Below are 20,032 nucleotides of genomic sequence, written 5' to 3' on the forward strand. Positions count from 1 at the left end.
TAATCAAATTGAAATGGCAATTTTACTTTTGATTAAATATGAATACAGGTAGCATTACATCAGTGAGCACGGCCATATTCTATGGCAAGGTAAAGAAGAAAAGGGCAGAACTTGCTCTTCCTGCACATGAAAAAACTGCTTTGTGAAGTTTCATACATAAAAAAGGTGATCTTTCAAGGATTATTGGGGGGGGTGATGTTCATAGTCTTCCTCTCAAGAGATTGCATAATGCTGAATTTTCATGAACTGCAATGTTTTTGGTTCTATGTCAGTGTTTTATGATACATTATATACAGTATTATATTTGTTTTAACTGTATAAATTTGCAGTTTAAATAACATTCATGAAAAATGTAATGAAATTAAAACAAATATAAATCATTATTCAGCAAAAAAATAATGGAATAAATAAAAGCACAAGTTGTTGGAAAGTATGTATAAGGTGTCAATTATAAGTAAGTACTGTGTTAAAGCTTATAATAGCACCAATTGAATCAACACAAACAACATTGCTGAGAGAAAATATTAATTATAAGTAAGCTTACACTTACTCTAAGATAGATCCACTATTGTATGCTGTTGCCGTATGGCAACAAATCATAAAGTACCTTAAAATAATATTTTTTTCCCAAAATTTTTTTTTTAAAAGTTAAACCGTTCTTAGAAAAGAAAAAGATTCAAATATTTTTTTAGAGGTAGAGGGTTCATCATCATGTTTAATTGTCTCATGTCTTCTCTTCCTGTCTTTTTTCTTCTCATCTAGTATTTTTTTCTGGTCCTCTTTTTTGGTCTCATTTGTCTTGTCTCCTCTAGTCTCATTTATTCTCTTCCCTTCATGTCTTGTCTCATGTCTTCTTTTCCTGTCTTGTTTCTTCTCATTTAATGTTTTTGTCTCGTTTTCTTTTTTTGTTTGTCTTTTCTAATCTTGTCTCATTTATTCTCTTTACATCTACACTTGTCTCATGTCCTCTCTTCATGTCTCATTTCTTCTCATCAAGTTTTCTTTTTTTTGGTCTGTTTATTCTTGTCTATTAGTGTCTCTTCTTTTTTCTTCTTGCCTTGTCCATGTTTAATTGTCTCATCTTCTTGTCTCATGTCTTCTCTTCCTGTCTTTTTTCTTCTCATCTAGTATTTTTTTCTGGTCCTCTTTTTTGGTCTCATTTGTCTTGTCTCCTCTAGTCTCATTTATTCTCTTCCCTTCATGTCTTGTCTCATGTCTTCTTTTCCTGTCTTGTTTCTTCTCATTTAATGTTTTTGTCTCGTTTTCTTTTTTTGTTTGTCTTTTCTAATCTTGTCTCATTTATTCTCTTTACATCTACACTTGTCTCATGTCCTCTCTTCATGTCTCATTTCTTCTCATCAAGTTTTCTTTTTTTTGGTCTGTTTATTCTTGTCTATTAGTGTCTCTTCTTTTTTCTTCTTGCCTTGTCTCATCTCTTTTCATCTACTATTTTTTTTGTCTTGTCTTCTTTGTCTCATCTTGTCTCTTCATGTCTTCTCTTCCTGTCTTTTTTCTTCTCATCTAGTATTTCTTTCTGGTCCTCTTTTTTGGTCTCATTTGTCTTGTCTCCTCTAGTCTCATTTATTCTCTTCCCTTCATGTCTTGTCTCATGTCTTCTTTTCCCGTCTTGTTTCTTCTCATTTAATGTTTTTGTCTCGTTTTCTTTTTTTGTTTGTCTTTTCTAATCTTGTCTCATTTATTCTCTTTACATCTACACTTGTCTCATGTCCTCTCTTCATGTCTCATTTCTTCTCATCAAGTCTTCTTTTTTTTAGTCTGGTTATTCTTGTCTATTAGTGTCTCTTCTTTTTTCTTCTTGCCTTGTCTCATCTCTTATTTCATCTAATCTGTTCTTGTTTCATTTCTTGTCTCAATTCACATCATGTCTTCTCTTCCAGTCTCATTTCTTCCCTTCTAGTCTTTTTTGTCTCGTCTTGTCTCTTCTTGTATTGCATTGTCTAATGTCTTCTTTTAAGTCATTCTTTTACCTCGTTTACTTTTCTTCTTGTCTCATTTATTTTGTTTATGTTTGGTGTTGTCTAATGTCTTCTCTTCCTGTCTTGTTTCTTCTCATCTAATGTTTTGTCTTGTCTCTTCTTGTCTCATTTATTCTCTTCACATCCTCTCTTCATCTCACTTCTTCTCATCAAGTCTTTTTTGGTCAGTTTATTCTTGTCTATTAGTAACTCTTCTTTTTTCTTCTTCCTTGTCTCATCTCTTATTTAATCTAGTCTCTTCCTGTTTCATTTCATTTCTCTCTTCCATATTTCTTCTTCTTTAGTTTATTCTCTTCTTGTCTCATTTAATCTTTTCATGTGTGACATGCTCTTCTTGTCTTCTTATCTCTTTTTGTCTCTTCTGTTCTCCTCTTTTCTCTTTTCATACAATCTGTGCTTATGTGTTCTTCTTTAATCAGGAGTCAGTATTGATGCAGTTTTGTGGCAACAAACTGGACAAGAAAGATTTCTTTGGAAAGTCAGACCCTTTCCTGGTCTTTTACCGTAGCAATGAAGATGGAACGTAAGTTTTTATTTTTCGTCCTATTTTCCTATTGAACACAGTTCATAAAATACAGACAATAGAATAAGAGATGTGCAATTTCTTTTTATTTACATCAGTACTTATATTTTAAATGTTACATTTGATGTTGTAAGTCTAATAATATGGTCATGTTTGAGACTGAAATTGGATGTCTCATTTAATATCTTGTCTTCGAGCCTGGTCTTCTATGACACTCTTTGACTCGCAGTAAATGATGCATGTGTGATGTGACCTATTTAAGACCCCTTTCACACTGACTGATTCTCACCTCCCATGTTGTGGTTCCTCTTCTTTGACGTGTCCTGCTTCCTAGATTTACCATCTGTCATAAGACAGAGGTGGTGAAAAACACGTTGGACCCTGTATGGCAGGCCTTCAAGATCCCAGTCAGAGCACTGTGTAATGGAGACTATGACAGGTGGGTCAAATATTAGACCTCTGAGCTTAAAAGACACTGAACAGGATACTGACATGGTGGGAGTGAGAAGTGTATTAGCATTAATTTTTAGTTTATGTTTAGTATAATTCGTTTTTGAAAGAAACTAAGAATTTGAAAGAATTTATTTAAGCAAAAATACACTAAAAACAGTAATACTGTAACATATTATTTCAATTTAAATGAACTGTTTTCTATTTTAATATATTTTAAAATGTACTTTATTCCTGTGTTGCGAAGCTGAATTTTCAACATCATTACTCCAGTCTTTAGTGTCACATGATCTTTCGGAAATCATTCTAATAGTTTTTGAAAGAAACTAAGAATTTGAAAGAATTTATTAAGCAAAAATACACTAAAAACAGTAATACTGTAACATATTATTTCAATTTAAATGAACTGTTTTCTATGTTAATATATTTTAAAATGTACTTTATTCCTGTGTTGCGAAGCTGAATTTTCAGCATCATTACTCCAGTCTTTAGTGTCACATGATCTTTCGGAAATCATTCTAATATGCTAATTTCATTCTAAAATTAAAAAGAACAGCATTTTTTTTAAATATACATATTTTTAAATGCTGATTTCTCACCAATTTCAGAATTTGTTAGATCATTTGCTTTGTTGCACTAAGATGATTAAAAAAAACTAACAAATGATAAAAAAAAATCTTGCTGACCCCAAACTTTAGAGTTTCGGAAATCATTCTAATATGCTAATTTCATTCTAAAATGAAAAAGAACAGCATTTTTTTTAAATATACATATTTTTAAATGCTGATTTCTCACCAATTTCAGAATTTGTTAGATCATTTGCTTTGTTGCACTAAGATGATTAAAAAAAACTAACAAATGATAAAAAAAAATCTTGCTGACCCCAAACTTTAGAGCAGTAGTGTATATGTTTATGTGTCAACCCTGTTACAATTATAACTACCTCTTATTAAAATAATAAATTACTCTACTGAAAAAACAATCAGAACGACTTTATTCCAGATGAATTCAGCATCTTTTTAATTACTTTACGGTATTGTTTTTATGTTTGCCAGTTGGCAATTATTTTAAAATGTCAACCCTGTTACAAAGATTTTTAATAAACAATTCCTAATAGAAAAATAAAGTGTCTGCTAGGGCTTCCCCCTAATAGTCGACTAATCGTTAGTCGACCAGAAGAGGCTTGGTCGACCAAAATTGTATTAGTCGCTTAGAAAAAAAAATCCACATTGGCGAAGTCACGCAGATCGTTAACGGCTGGTCTATGGTATTACAGTACATCGGGCAGGACATCCAAATGCTTGCCTATCATTCATCGACCACAAACATGGCTTATCATCTGAAATATGTAAGTATTAGCAACTTTACCTGGCCGCTCAATCTAATGTTAACCTAGAGAAATGTGCACTAGTAGTGTTGAAGTTAAACAGTAATGCTCACTGCAGGACAGATGGGGGTGCCGGTGCGCTCACTTGCTCTTAAAATACTCCGTAATTTTTGGTCATACAGATAAGAGTAATACATCTTTCAAATCTGTAAAGATTCTACGTTTGTTTGTGTGCACTCGCAATAACAACAAAATGCGCTATTGTAAAATAATGAAAGCAAACATAATACACTTTCTGCTGTCTCGGTCTCTGTGAACTTGAGTGCGAAACTCCGTGTATCTTTGCCTTACGGACATTAAAAATATATCTATAGAGAGTGAAATGTCTACTTTCAACCGAACCAATTCAAATGGAAAACAAATACTCTTCGATTATGTAATCCGTATGGAACATGCATACAGGCACATCCAATACTGCGGAGATGAAGAGTCAGTGTCGCCGATTCATCTCTTAAACCGAAACAAAGAAAGCACTTGTTTATCAGTGAATTATTAAAATGTCAATGCAGCCTTCTTACTGTTTTTCCCTGACACATTCATAATCATTACTTCTGCCGGTGTGCTGTGGCAAGCTTTATGCGTGTGCTTGAGCACTTATTAGGCTATGTAGGCAATTAAAGGCTCATTATAATGATTTAAAAGGTTTATTAATAAACGTGCGATTAATCGACTAATGCTTAAAATGAACGACTACTAGTCGACCAGAAAAACACTTAGTCAAGGGCAGCCCTAGTTTCTGCTAATAATAAATCATTTGTAGTGCCGTTACCTTGACCACAAAACTTAAAATGTCTCATTTAATTGTAAAATTGTCAACCCTGTTTCCAATCTGAAAGCACACACACACACACACACACACACACACACACACATACAAAATATATTAATTTAGCTTGAGATGGCGTCATTCATCAACACTTGAAGACATTCTTTGTCTGATAGAATGTTTAAAGGGGTCATCGGATGCCCATTTTCTACAAATTGATATGATTCTTTAGGGTCTTAATGAAAAGTCTATAACATACTTTGGTTAAAATTTCTCAATGGTAGTGTAAAGCAACATCCTTTTTACCCTGTCAAAAACAGCTCTGTTCACAGCGACCCGTTTCGATGCATGTCCCTTTAAATGCTAATGAGCTTTGCTCTTCCCCCCCTCTCTGCCGTGGGGTGACGAGCCGTTCTCATGAGACTGTTTACTTTAGCCGTGGAACTTGTTAACTATCACATTATTAGGAAAGGGGATTTGCAAAGATTCATAATCCACTGCGTCTTGGACAATGACGACTGCTATGTTCATTATTAAATCCAACAATAAAACAACTTAATCGCTTAGGAGACATTCTAGGAGACAATCAGTCAATCAGTGTTGGCAGATTGGTGACAGCTCACTCAGGGCAGGTCTGTGATAAAACAGCCTGATCTGAAAAAGTGATCATTTGATCATTATACTAAAAAAAAAAACACTGGGTGGATTTTTATCATTATATGTGTACACACACTGCCAACACACGTATGTTCAAACAACATGTAAAAGTGAATTTTGCATCTGATGACCCCTTTAAAATCTTTAGACATTTACTTAATCTTTAAAGGAATTGACTTAACATCAAAATTGACTAACCTAAATAATACTACATGCTTTCAATGACTAAACTTTCTTTTCTTTTTTTTGCAGAGCAATAAAAATTGAGGTGTATGACTGGGACAGAGATGGAGGGTAAGAAATAAACAATCATTCTGTGATACTGAAGATAAGATGCATCAAGATAAGGCATGAGACTGTATGTGTGTGTGTGTGTGTGTCGGTCTCTGTGAACTTGAGTGCGAAACTCCGTGTATCTTTGCCTTACGGACATTAAAAATATATCTATAGAGAGTGAAATGTCTACTTTCAACCGAACCAATTCAAATGGAAAACAAATACTCTTCGATTATGTAATCCGTATGGAACATGCATACAGGCACATCCAATACTGCGGAGATGAAGAGTCAGTGTCGCCGATTCATCTCTTAAACCGAAACAAAGAAAGCACTTGTTTATCAGTGAATTATTAAAATGTCAATGCAGCCTTCTTACTGTTTTTCCCTGACACATTCATAATCATTACTTCTGCCGGTGTGCTGTGGCAAGCTTTATGCGTGTGCTTGAGCACTTATTAGGCTATGTAGGCAATTAAAGGCTCATTATAATGATTTAAAAGGTTTATTAATAAACGTGCGATTAATCGACTAATGCTTAAAATGAACGACTACTAGTCGACCAGAAAAACACTTAGTCAAGGGCAGCCCTAGTTTCTGCTAATAATAAATCATTTGTAGTGCCGTTACCTTGACCACAAAACTTAAAATGTCTCATTTAATTGTAAAATTGTCAACCCTGTTTCCAATCTGAAAGCACACACACACACACACACACACACACACATACAAAATATATTAATTTAGCTTGAGATGGCGTCATTCATCAACACTTGAAGACATTCTTTGTCTGATAGAATGTTTAAAGGGGTCATCGGATGCCCATTTTCTACAAATTGATATGATTCTTTAGGGTCTTAATGAAAAGTCTATAACATACTTTGGTTAAAATTTCTCAATGGTAGTGTAAAGCAACATCCTTTTTACCCTGTCAAAAACAGCTCTGTTCACAGCGACCCGTTTCGATGCATGTCCCTTTAAATGCTAATGAGCTTTGCTCTTCCCCCCCTCTCTGCCGTGGGGTGACGAGCCGTTCTCATGAGACTGTTTACTTTAGCCGTGGAACTTGTTAACTATCACATTATTAGGAAAGGGGATTTGCAAAGATTCATAATCCACTGCGTCTTGGACAATGACGACTGCTATGTTCATTATTAAATCCAACAATAAAACAACTTAATCGCTTAGGAGACATTCTAGGAGACAATCAGTGTTGAAAAAATGGCAGATTGGTGACAGCTCACTCAGGGCAGGTCTGTGATAAAACAGCCTGATCTGAAAAAGTGATCATTATTATTGGGGACTAAAAAAAAAAACACTGGGTGGATTTTTATCATTATATGTGTACACACACTGCCAACACACGTATGTTCAAACAACATGTAAAAGTGAATTTTGCATCTGATGACCCCTTTAAAATCTTTAGACATTTACTTAATCTTTAAAGGAATTGACTTAACATCAAAATTGACTAACCTAAATAATACTACATGCTTTCAATGACTAAACTTTCTTTTCTTTTTTTTGCAGAGCAATAAAAATTGAGGTGTATGACTGGGACAGAGATGGAGGGTAAGAAATAAACAATCATTCTGTGATACTGAAGATAAGATGCATCAAGATAAGGCATGAGACTGTATGTGTGTGTGTGTGTGTGTGTTTTCAGTCATGACTACATCGGCGAGTTCAGCACCAGCTACAGGGAGCTCTCTAAAGGCCACTCTCAGTTTACTGTGTGGGAGGTGAGCCACTCTCATTTTCCTCATGTATTTTTCACACACGTCTGCCTAAAATATCGTAAATGTTAGCTTTTAAAAAAGCTTTTATTGCAGATATTTACATTACTTCACGAGTGTGTTGTTGAGGCCTGAGGAACAGTATTGAAGCTATTTATTATTTTATATGTAGCACTGGAAAATCTGATTTGTCAAACAGTTCAATGAAGCAAAAAAAGGGTTTCCCTAATTAGGTTTAAGCTAAATGTCTAGCTACATGAACATTTACTTATCTTATTTAATATTATATTAAATGTAGCTCATATACAATAACTCTTTTGGGAACTGTGTCTGTGTTTATGGTGTAAATTATGTTTCTGGCCTTTCTGTGACATTTTGTCCCCCATCCCTGTGAAATCTCATCTTTTTTCATCTTTTGTATGCCCTCCACATCACTGAAGCATAAATCAAACCCATAAGGGACAAGAAAACTTATCAAAACCGGCTGCTGCACAAGAACCTTAGATAACAGCGAGAGGTCTAGGAAATGCAGTCAAATGTTCATCTCCACCAAGAGCTTCTGATGATCTAGTTTTTTGACACAATCAATATCTTCTTCACTGTGGTTGAATTTCTTGACACAAAATTCACACATTCTTAGTGTATTCACCATGTTCACCTATCATGGCAAAATATAGTTAGAGCAAGACAAGAAAAGAAATAGAATGAAATGACAAACAAAACATTAAAAAATAAACAGAGATTAAGCAACATTTCAGCAACATCCTGTGTCTGACATTGCTGTATTTCTGCAGGTGCTGAACCCCAAGAAAAAGAAAAAGAAGAAGAAATATCTAAACTCAGGAACCGTGAGTGAATTTTTAACTAGATCCTCCAGTTTAATTAATGAAAAAAAAAGTTCCAAAGAAGACCAAAAGAAAACAATACATGTTTGTTCTAACAAACAAACATCCTTATTGGTAAGACTTCTTATAGAAGGTCCTACATTATATCTTCATAAGCAATGCACAATGCCTTCATAAGCTGTGCATATAAATATTCATATATTTTGATGTAGCTCATCATTGGTCAGCCTTGATGCCGTGACTCTAGAGAGTTACGTCATCACCCTGAGCATGAATATTGATATGACATTTATGATTAAAGTATGCATTGCTTATTGAAAGTGTGATGATGCCCTTTAGGACTCTACATAGGAAGTGTTACCAAACTTTCATGTTGACAGGTCACTCTCCTGTCCTGCTTCATTGATGTCGAGGTTACGTTCCTGGACTACATCAAAGGAGGGTCAGTATTTGTGTGTGTGTGTGTGTGTGTGTGTGTGCACTTTAACAATCCTTATGAACAATGATATTGATAAATGTAATTATTACATAATTACATACCATAGTTTTATACCAGATTAAATCTATAAATATAATAATACCCATAACTGACAATGAAAATGTATAGTTGTGTGTGTGTGTGTGTGTGTGTGTATAACAGTATGCAACGACATCTCTACTGCTAACATAATCCTTGTTCCCCTATGGAGGGAACAGAGACATTGAGGGGTTGCGCTTGGGAGCCCGAAACCTCTGACGTATTCAGAAAAGGGCATTGAAATTGGTGAGTGAAATTTGCACACCTGGCCACACTCAGACATCTGGGTATATAAGGAGCCTGTGTGCTGTTGTGAATGCTATGCATCTAATGATGGAGAACAGCAGTCCAGTGTTCACCACTCAAGGTAAACTAAAAACTGGACCTGAACAGCATCCATTACCACCTCATAGAACGAAAAGACACTGAATGCAAGCTCTACACCCTACCAGTCATCTCGATTCATTTTTGGTATGCAGAACTGTAGATGAAACTGGTGCCATGTGTAGATTATAAAATCTGGGTGTAGCCCAGCCTGCAGTTCTACATATGTCTGCTAATGAGGCACTTTTCACTAAGGCCAAAGAGGCAGTGACACACCTGGTTGAGTGAGCCCTCACTCCCAATACCTCAGACTTGATATGCCTGACAAAGAATTGTTTAGATTGCCTTAAACTCTGTGCAATCAAGATATATGTGAATAAGCATGCACTGGGCACAACAAAGACAAGACTGGGTCTCCGTCATCCAGAGGGAGTGCTTGTCGGGTTACCATTTGATCCCTGAACAGGGTAGTGGGAACCTTCAGCACATAGCCAGGCCACGGTCTAAGGACTATGTGGGAGTCTGCCGGCCCGAACTACAGGCATATTTCATTAACGGAGTGGGCTGGATGATCCCTCACCTTCTTGACAGAGGTGAGCACAGTCAGGAAGGCCATCTTTATAGAAAGGACACTAAGCTCAACTGACTGTAGAGGCTCAAACGGATCTCCTTGCAGGGCCTGTAAGACCACCGAGAGATCCCAAGAAGGGATGAGATTCGCTCTTGGAGGATTTAATCTCCTTGCACTTTTGAGAAATCTAAAAATGATATTGTGCTTTCCTACTGATTTGCCATCCACAATGTCGTCATTTGCTTCTATTGCAGCTACAGACACTTTTTAGGTGAATGGAGACAGGTGCCTGTCCAGGCCCTCTTGGAGGAAAGAAAGCACTGATCCAATACCACATTTTCTTGGATCTTCCCCAGAGCACAAAGCAATGAAGAGGTGCCACTTCAAGGTATATATCTGCCTAGCAGAGGAGGCTCTAGCCTAAGTTGTTGTGTCTGTCACCGCTGGTGATAGCAAACATTTCTACCTGTGCTGTCCATCCAAGGGCTAAATGTATGATGGCACACAGGCATGATGGGAACTTGTTTTGAGCTGCGGCACCATGCCCATCTACTGATTCGATCATGATGCCAGTGCTGAAGCAGCCTCATATACTTCAACCCAACTGACGTTACAGCGGCCAAGGATGACCGATGCCCCGGGAGCTTTTGGAAATATTTGAGAGGAACCACGGTCTTGTATTTGAACTTATACAAGCAGTTCAGCACTGACTGAGAACAGTCTTGTAAGAGATGTGCCATCATGGTGACTGAGTCCAACTCCACAATGAGAAGAGAGATGCTCTGCACAGGAGAGAGTATACTCTTCTCCAAGTTGACCCTCTCGCAATTGGGCTAGGTGCTCCAAGACCATGTCCCTGTGTGCACACAACAACTCTAATGAGTCAGCTAATATTAGCCAGTCTTCAAGCATGCAAATACCTGCTTCCCTCAGTGGGACAAGGGCAGCCTCTGCGACTTTCCAGAAGACACGAGGAGACAGGGACAACCTGAAAGGGAGGACCTTGTACTGATATGCCTGTCTGAGAAGCCAGCATGATGGGCCAACCAAGTGTCCAGACTCCTTCTCTCGGTTTCCCGTCTCAAGACTGCTTCTAAGCCTTTAGTGGGTTCTTAGTAGCCTGTGGATGAGCTGGCAGTGTCTCCTTCCCATGAGAAAGCCATTGTGCACCCGGGTTTTTGGCAGGGCCTGTGCAGCCTTCACAGGGGGCCACCCTCAGCAACAAGCAGGCAGGTGCTGCTGCTTCAGGGGTGGGTCTTGACCTGCTCCGAGACTTTGTTTTTAATAACCTCCATCTGCTTTTTCACAGCCGAGAACTGTTGAGCAAATTCCTCGACAATGTTGTTGATGCAGCTTGTCCAGAGGCATTGTAAGCCTTCGCCACGAGAGAAGAAGTAAACTTACAGGCCCTGGATGGGAGTCAGACAGGACGGCTATGTGTCATGCTCATACACCAAGAACCAATTATCAAGCCTTAAGCACTTAGGGTAGGTTAGAATATTCCAGTCAAGCCCAATGCTCTTGGCAAAAAGCTGCCCAAAGACAAGAGGTCAGCCGAGCCATCAGCATCAGATTGCTCAAGCCCACTCTCCGATGCTCTGAATGAGAAATTGAGCTCACATTGCTCTCAAACCCATATGGAAGAGACGTGTGAGGGGAGGAATGGGAGGTTCATGGGGATTCACCTTGCATCCCCAGACTCACACTCAGAGCACATTGTCAAGGCCTTGTACCTGAGACTAGAATGACTAGGACAGGAAACATCTGAGGTGACTCTCAGTCTTTTGAGTAAGAATGAGAGCTGTGAGTGCAATGTGGCCATGGTCATGATCTCACAAGCAGAACAAGAACCATCCACGAAAGCTGTTTCAGTATGAGTCCGACTCAAAAGCTGAGGACAGCGATTGTGACCATCTGAGGGAGACATACAACAGACCTAGTAGGACACAAATAGAATGCATATTGCCATATACACAATCCTCCATGTCTGTATTTTGAGGTGAGGAGAGTCTGCTGATTGTGTCGTAGAATTCAACGGTGAGAGGTGAGAGGAGACTTCTCCTTTCAAATAACACTGCATCAGCTGCAAAGAACAAAGCTTATTAAGTGAAGCATGCAGGCCCCTTATATACCCGGTTGTCCAGGGAGTGGCCATGCATGCAAATTTCACTTGCCAATTGCATTGGCCTTTTCTGAATGTCAGAGGTGTTTGGGCTCCCAAGAGTGACCCCTAGTTTCAGAACTTTAACACAACATAACAAGTGACCAACAGAAAGAAGAAGAATATGTGAGTGGTGCTTGCTGTGGCACTAGGCGCTTTTCTGGGTGGTTGCTAAGTTTCTAAGGTGTTGCTAGGCAGTTGCTAGAATGTTTTCTGTGGTTGCTAGGGCATAGCTATGTGGTTGCATAGCAGTTGCTAGGGTGTTTTGGGTGGACGCTAGGGCATTGCTATGTGGTTGCTAGGCAGTGGGTGGGGTGGTGGTCTAGATGGCTGCTACGGTATTCTCTGTAATAAATGTTTTAAACACTAGTAGGCTATGCTGTCACGTTACTTCAGTGAAAGAGTTTCTATTACTGTAAAACCATGACATCTAGTTATCTTGCTGGAAATAGATGCATCATTTTGGAAACTCCAGAATTCAGTATCTCACATAAACTGTGACGTCATCCGGGTTTTCCATGCATACGAACATACTTGAGCTCATCGATTGAGACTGGAAACACATTGCTGTGCCTCACCATCCATGAATAATTCCCTCTTCCTTCCCCTCTCCTCCTCGCCACATATTCACATATTCACAGACAGCGCACTGCATTATGATGCCGTAATAAACAGAGCTATAAATAGAGCACTCTATTCTGAGAGACACAAAGACCCCAGGCACATGACCTGGCCTTCAAACAGTCCAGCAAACACTGGAAATATCTGATGAATAATTGGAAGAATCTGCAAAAAGACTACTGTGGAACATTCTTACAGACAGTTAGTGAATCTCTCTAAATATATGCATTCTGTTGAACAGACAGAAAAACCAGGAAGCTGCAGAGAGAATATTAGACAAACGCAGAGCTGCTCTGAGGGAATAACTTCTTCAATTTGTGTCCACAGATTAAATTGAGCTGAGACAGAGTTTCACACAGTCAGCTCACTGGGGATTTGAAGGAAGAGCTTTTTTATACTTTAATAAACAATGTATATTTTATGTTCATAAGCTGACTCACATGTGCTCAAATAATTGTTTTTGCTCTGTTCACTTGCAGCACTCAAATTAATTTCACAGTGGCCATTGATTTTACTGCATCAAACGGTGAGCTTACATCACTGAAACATTGCTCTTCAAAAGAAAAAGCATCATTTACATTTTATGATAATGGCTTTTTTTGTGTTCATGTAAATTTACTAATAGTTATTTATTGTAACTAACCAAGGTGTAAAAAGTACTGAGAAATTGTACTTAAAGTACACATACTATGTAAAAAAAAATTGTACTCAATTAAAAATTAAAAAGTACTACCCCCAAAAAATAAGTGAAAGTATTTTTAAATAACTGCAAAAATTTAATTATATATATATTAAAGTTTATATATTAGTTTAAAATTAATTGAAAAAAAAACATTGATTATTTCTCCATATCAGGATTGAACTATTCAGCTAAAAAGAGCCAATTTAATGTGGTCAAAATACTCTAATATCTAAAGATAATGCATAGACTGATCATTATTTTTGCACAGCATAACTGGGTTTAACAAAGACATCAAATGCCCAAATAATGTCAGTAGTTCATCATGGGTACATGTTACACAAATGGAACCATTTCATTAGAATTGTTACTTATACAGCCTGAAATCTTATTTCTTTACAGAAATATGAAGAAAATATAAAGAAATATGAAGAAATATTTCCATTCATATTTAAATGCTTTTTTGATTCATGCATTTTCTGCTTTATTTACGGCAGGCAACCCTTCCCAGCCTACCTCTCTACACTACATGAGCCCGTATCATCTGAATGCGTATGCACTGGCCCTCAGAGCCGTGGGGGAGATTATTCAGGACTATGACAGTGATAAGCTGTTCCCTGCACTGGGGTTTGGTGCAAAACTGCCACCCGATGGCCACGTGTCTCATGAATTCCCACTGGTGAGGACACTTTCTTTTTAAATTTTACTGTTAAGTAGCTAAACGTAGTTGCTTGGTTTTTATATTCAAACTATTTGTTCTCAAACAGCATGTTTTTGTGTGTTTTATTTATCAGTGAGAGTGTTACATTGACAATCTTACACTGAAAATGCTCAAGTCATTTCAGGATAGAATAAACTACATGTCTTTTGCCCAGATTTTTGCCCTGTCAGCATATCAGGTCCAATCTGTAGATTTATCTACACCCAATAAGCTTTCTTGGTCAACATTCGTATAGTCTGGTTCAGTCTTTGCAAGTTTTCCTGCTGCACCCTTTTAGAGTTTCTGTGCAATCCTCCACCTCCCCCAGCACCACATGTCTAGATTTGCTACAAAGGATCTTACTGTATTTATGCCTTTTTGTGCAGCACCAGCATGCATAGCAAATCTAGTCTGCCAAGACAAAATACATTATCAATGTCTGAACTACCCTGTGAGTTGTCATGAATGAAATACCCTAAATGGTATTCTTATATTAGGGTAAGGAAAACGATTTAAGAAAAACCCAATCAAAATGATCCATTACCCCAGCTATTTGTTTATGTAAATCAGTGCTTTATCAACTTATTTAGTGTATTCCTCTATTTGTATTTACCAATTTTGGAAACGGAATAAGTGAACTTGCACTACAACATTTATATTGCAATGCAAAGGCAATGCAAGAGGAATTAATGATGCTGTGCGACAATGGAATTATAATGAGCTAGTTTTAATCATTACCAGTGTTTTTTGCACATATAAATACACTTTGTGTGTTCTTTGAGGGTCCCCTGAGGTGCTGAACATTTTAGGTGTCTCATTTAACTAATAAACCCAATTGACCGTTTGCAAAAACCTGCCCTCCTTAGTTACTGTTGCTATGTCCGACAAGCCATGCCTCTCTACACGACACACTACGTTCTCACACAGTAAAAAAATGAATTGTGGAGCAAAGTGGAAACTGACAACACGCCGACAGACAAGACAGAGTATGTTACTTCTGGTGTGAATCTCAGCTTTCAAATTTAGTCTTTTTTTTAAGAAATTCAAACAATAAATTCCATTTGTGGCTCTTTAATGTTTCATGACAGATCGCTGTATTGCCTCATTTAAAGCGGCACACATGAACCGATGTCTTTTCATATTTAATTAAAGCACGAAATAAACATGAATGAACATCATAACGTATTTTATTTCAACTGTGAAAAGATGTCAATACACACAATTTTTCAAGTTTACCGAAGTCAATCTGCTCTCCTGTCTGATTTGTTTGTCAGGCAAGATGGCGAATTCTGCGTTATGATTGGTCAGATCACCTGTCAATTAAGCTCTTTGCAAAAAGTCAATTGAATCAAGTGTTTTGTCTAATGCAGAGATTCATTATAGATTCATATTCAGTCCTGGTGCCCCAGGGATATATACTGAAAAACATTGGACTATGGTTTCTAACCTTGGTATGCTGGTATCCCAGTATCCTAGTTTCTGCCAAACCCCAACCATAGACTGTACACATCTGCCTGGGCTACCTGGTATGGCTGTACTCCTGTCACGAATCCGGTCCATGAACTCCCGTCTGCTCGCCACCAGAGGTCACTCTTCCACTACTATAGACTCTTGAACCACACCACTGTTGCACTTCACCCGGACTACAGTTCCCATCATCCACTGCACTGATTACACACACAGTTGATTGCACTCAGCTGTAATCAATCACACCTTCCCTATATAACACTCACTCTGATCCCTTCCCACTGCCGAGTATTGTTTAGCGTATATCACTCACCTAGCAATAGCAATAGCAATAGCGATAGCTACTCTACGGAGCCCGTTAGTTTTCATAGCCTTATCTTAGTCTTGCCTTGTCTGTTTTCTCGTATCCTGATCTTTGCCTGTGCACCTCGGATTCCGCCTCTCGTCTTGCCCTATTCAGATACTGTTTGCCCCTGCCTGGACCTTTGCATTGTACTTGAATTTACCCCTCTAGTCTCGCCCTGCTAATTCTGTTCGCCGATCGTAGACCCACGCTAGCCCTAGGAATATTCTTGTGTCTTGCCCTCTATATACCCGTTGCCATTATCTGACCCTTGCCTGTCTCTAACCATGTCTATGAATAAAGCCTTGCATTTGGATCTGCACGTCTCATGTCTCGTCAGCCCCGTGACAACTCCTCCACCTCTAGCTCTTTTAGATGCACTTCTGAACCTGTCCTCCAACAAACATGGACTAAATGCCAAAAAGCTCCCATTTTAATTTCACACAACTACAACTACACCACTGGTAAACAAATAAGGGCTCTGCAGGGTGACTAACTGATAAATATGGATGCGACCGTTCATAAAGGAGATTGAAAAAGATTGATAGACATTAGCAAATGGAGATTACCCACAGCTGTCTCACATTTCTAAAGAGGACAGAAATTATTTAGTTTATTTTTTTCTCTTTTTTCCCCTCTTCCACACCCACGAAACCGTCACAGAGAATCTATCACATAATCCCATATACAGTGAGACACAGATCCTTCTTATTGGTCCAAACAGATGCACTGCCTGCGGCTGCAGCTGCCCACACAAAGCTAAAACACACACACACTTCTCCTCAGGGCTGAACGCGGGAGACTCCATATGCACTCAGCAGAGCATTAAAGCTTAACTTGAGTGAATAGCACTCTTTAAACTCGCTCTTACTGCAGGAAGCTTCTGGGATGTGAGCTCAGATGGCCAGATCAAACTTTTGAGGGCTGATTCTTGTTGTTGTCATTTTGCTATGACAATGATTTATCACTGTAAACATTTATGATTATACTATCTTCTATTAGTGTAAATCACTACAGCCGTGACCAAAAGTTTTGGCAGTGACATAAATTTTGTGTTTTGCAAGGAATTATATTTATATATTTTTTATATTTATAATTATAACTTTTTTAAATTAATTATGAATATTTAGCTCAGATCTTAGAATTAACTGTAGCAGAATCAATATTTCAATGATTTAATCTGTTCGTCCACCGACAGTATAATCATTTATCAATTCTAGGAAAGATTATTTTCCTGGCCAAGAAAGAATAACCTTCCTACTTCATACAGTACTAGCATTAACTTAGCATGTAGCAAGATCAACATTCAGTTACACTGAATTGTGAGCAGCACACAGAGGCAATCAATTGTGTATATAAGGGATTTAATAAATGAAACTACAGCTAACATACAACAAGACTAAGTAAAACACATATATACAGAATGAAGGAAAGTAAGGAAAGAGAGAGAGAGAGAGGAACAAAGAATGGCAGTATTTAGCATCAATTAACCACAACCTAATGAGAATCATCAGAGAATCAAAGATCACCTTGACAAAAGGGCGCAAACTTAGACATGCGTCTAACTAGTTGGAAACGGTTACTTGCATTGGCTTTGTTTCTGAACAAGCGTCTGGATGTGGTAGACAATGGAGGTTCCTGATGAGTTCTGTAGTGGTGCTTTTCCACTGCATGGTACGGCACGGTACGGTTCACTTTTGGGGGGTTTTCCACTGGGTACAGTACCTGGTATCTGGTACTTTTTTTAGTACCACTACGGTTGGGGTTCCAAATGAACCGTACCGTTACCAAAACGTGACGTGTAAACTCTGCTGATCACAGATTGGCCGGAGAGAATCGTCACTACCTGCGTCACTGAACTTACGACACAGAGACACAACAGAACCAGCACAGATGTAAATCAGCACAGCCAGCGAAGGATCGAACGCAACTGTTTTGAACGAGCGCACCTTTTTTAAGAACCAAAGAATGACTGTTTCGTGGTCTGTTGCGGAAGTACAGACATTCCTCTCGTTGATAGCAGAGGAGAGGATCCAGCGAGAGCTTGATGGGGTGACGCGGAATGAAAAAGTTTTTCACTAGTCGCAGCAGTAGAGGCGCCACAACTATAACGACATGTGAATAATCCCGCCCACTCTAAAGCGGTACTAAACAGTAGTGGAAACGCAAACCGAGCCGAGTCGTACCACACAGTGGAAAAGCACCATAGGAGTGAGCTGGAGGCTTTCGTCGAGTTCTGAAGATCAGAGCGTCCACAGCGAATTGACAGTTACTTGAAGATAAAAGCTGCCGGAAAGTCAGACTCCAGGGTGATGAGTCTTGGAGAGTGTGTCTCAAAGGGTTTGAGCCATGATTGGTTTGGTTAGGGACTTTTAAGGGTCTACCAGTCACACCGATCTTTGGCAGATTGACCAATGTAGAGGTATGAATTTTGAGCGGGAGAGGTTCCTTTGTCTCACGCAACACCTTATTTGCTTGGTTTATGGTGGTCTGGAGGATTTGTCCAATATTAAGTCAAAGTATGGTAAAAAGAGCATGGTGCAAATTATGGTGACATAAAATACACCATTAATCCAGGAATCAGAAGACAGTCATTTTGATACCTGGCATGCCAGGGATTGGGAAACATTAAGGCAGTAATACATTCATATGTCTAGATCCAAGTAATTGGAGCTTCACTACAGTACTACAGAGTTATTACTAAGCTACTATAACCTAGGAACATGCATACAACACAGGAATACACTATATACATTTTGAAACAGTTTGATTGTGGATAAATGGAGGCATTGTCCTTTCCTATGTGTATTGTGGCTTTTGATTCAAAAATTGCTGAAATTATTAAAATAACCCCCTTCAAAAGTTTGGGAACCCTTGGTTCTTAATACTGTGTGTGGTTACCTGGATGATCTACGACTGCTTTTTTTGTTTTGTTTTGTGATGGTTGTTCATGAGTTCCCTGTTTGTTCTGAACAGTTAAGACGATGCATTAAGAGTAGGATGATGTCCAAATTTTTATATTATAAACATACATATACACATATACATATACATATATGTGTGTATACTGTATATACATATATAAACATACACATATACGGTACATATGTGTGTGTATGTATGTACACACATATATATAAACATACTCATTCACATCCTTTTCCTCACTCTCTGAGGCAGAAGTCTCCAAACTCATAATTTCTCATCATCCTAGTACTTGTCCGCTTGATCATATTCCATCTCATCTCCTTCAAGCCATTTCTCCTGCAGTTGTACCTGCACTCACTCAAATCATTAACACATCTCTTCACACTGGTGTTTTTCCCTCAGCATTTAGACAGGCTCGTATAACCCCACTACTTAAGAAACCCACTGTTAACCCATCTCTTTTTGAGAACTACAGACCAGTTTCCCTTCTTCCTTTCATTGTTCCACCTTTATTTGACCCTCTAACTCTAACACTTTCTATTCTATTTTAATTCTACTTTATCTGTATTTATCTTCTTTTTTTATTTCTTTTTTTATACAAAAAAACAACAACAAAAATAACACTAGCTTTCTATTTTTTCTATTCTATCTAGTTGTTTTTCTTTGTGTGTGTATATGTGTGTGTGTATAATATATATATATACACCTTGCTACGTGTACTGCGTTAGGCTAACCGAGACTTCGATCTCATTTGCACTTATATATTGTTGCTCTTTTGTTAGTTTTGACTGCTTTTATTGTCCTAATTTGTAAGTCGCTTTGGATAAAAGCGTCTGCTAAATTACAAAATGTAAATGCAAAAACACTTGAGCAAGCTGTGTTCAACCAAGTCTTTGCCTTTCTCACACAGAACTACCTCCTTGACAGCAACCAGTCTGGTTTCAGAAGTGGACATTCAACCGAGACCGCCTTGCTCTCAGTTGTTGAAGCCCTAAGACTGGGAAGAGGATTCCAAATCTTCTATACTTATCTTGCTGGATCTGTCCACTGCTTTTGACACGGTTAACCACCAGATCCTCCTGTCA

General features: G+C 38.1%; 1 protein-coding gene across 1 annotated transcript in view; it reads left to right on the top strand.

The window, feature by feature from the left end:
- Positions 1 to 20,032, top strand: part of LOC107570018 (copine-8-like) — a 64,015-nt gene that overhangs the window by 38,279 nt on the left and 5,704 nt on the right. Inside the window, exons 8-15 of the mRNA XM_016256213.1 lie at positions 2,417 to 2,520; positions 2,855 to 2,959; positions 7,586 to 7,627; positions 7,722 to 7,797; positions 8,586 to 8,639; positions 9,017 to 9,078; positions 13,310 to 13,356; positions 14,007 to 14,188. Coding sequence (XP_016111699.1) covers positions 2,417 to 2,520; positions 2,855 to 2,959; positions 7,586 to 7,627; positions 7,722 to 7,797; positions 8,586 to 8,639; positions 9,017 to 9,078; positions 13,310 to 13,356; positions 14,007 to 14,188 — 672 coding nt within the window. The remainder of the gene's footprint in view (positions 1 to 2,416; positions 2,521 to 2,854; positions 2,960 to 7,585; positions 7,628 to 7,721; positions 7,798 to 8,585; positions 8,640 to 9,016; positions 9,079 to 13,309; positions 13,357 to 14,006; positions 14,189 to 20,032) is intronic.

This window comes from Sinocyclocheilus grahami, unplaced genomic scaffold (assembly GCF_001515645.1).
Source record: "Sinocyclocheilus grahami isolate Dianchi unplaced genomic scaffold, SAMN03320097.WGS_v1.1 scaffold1405.1, whole genome shotgun sequence".
Classification (NCBI taxonomy): Eukaryota; Metazoa; Chordata; class Actinopteri; order Cypriniformes; family Cyprinidae; genus Sinocyclocheilus; species Sinocyclocheilus grahami.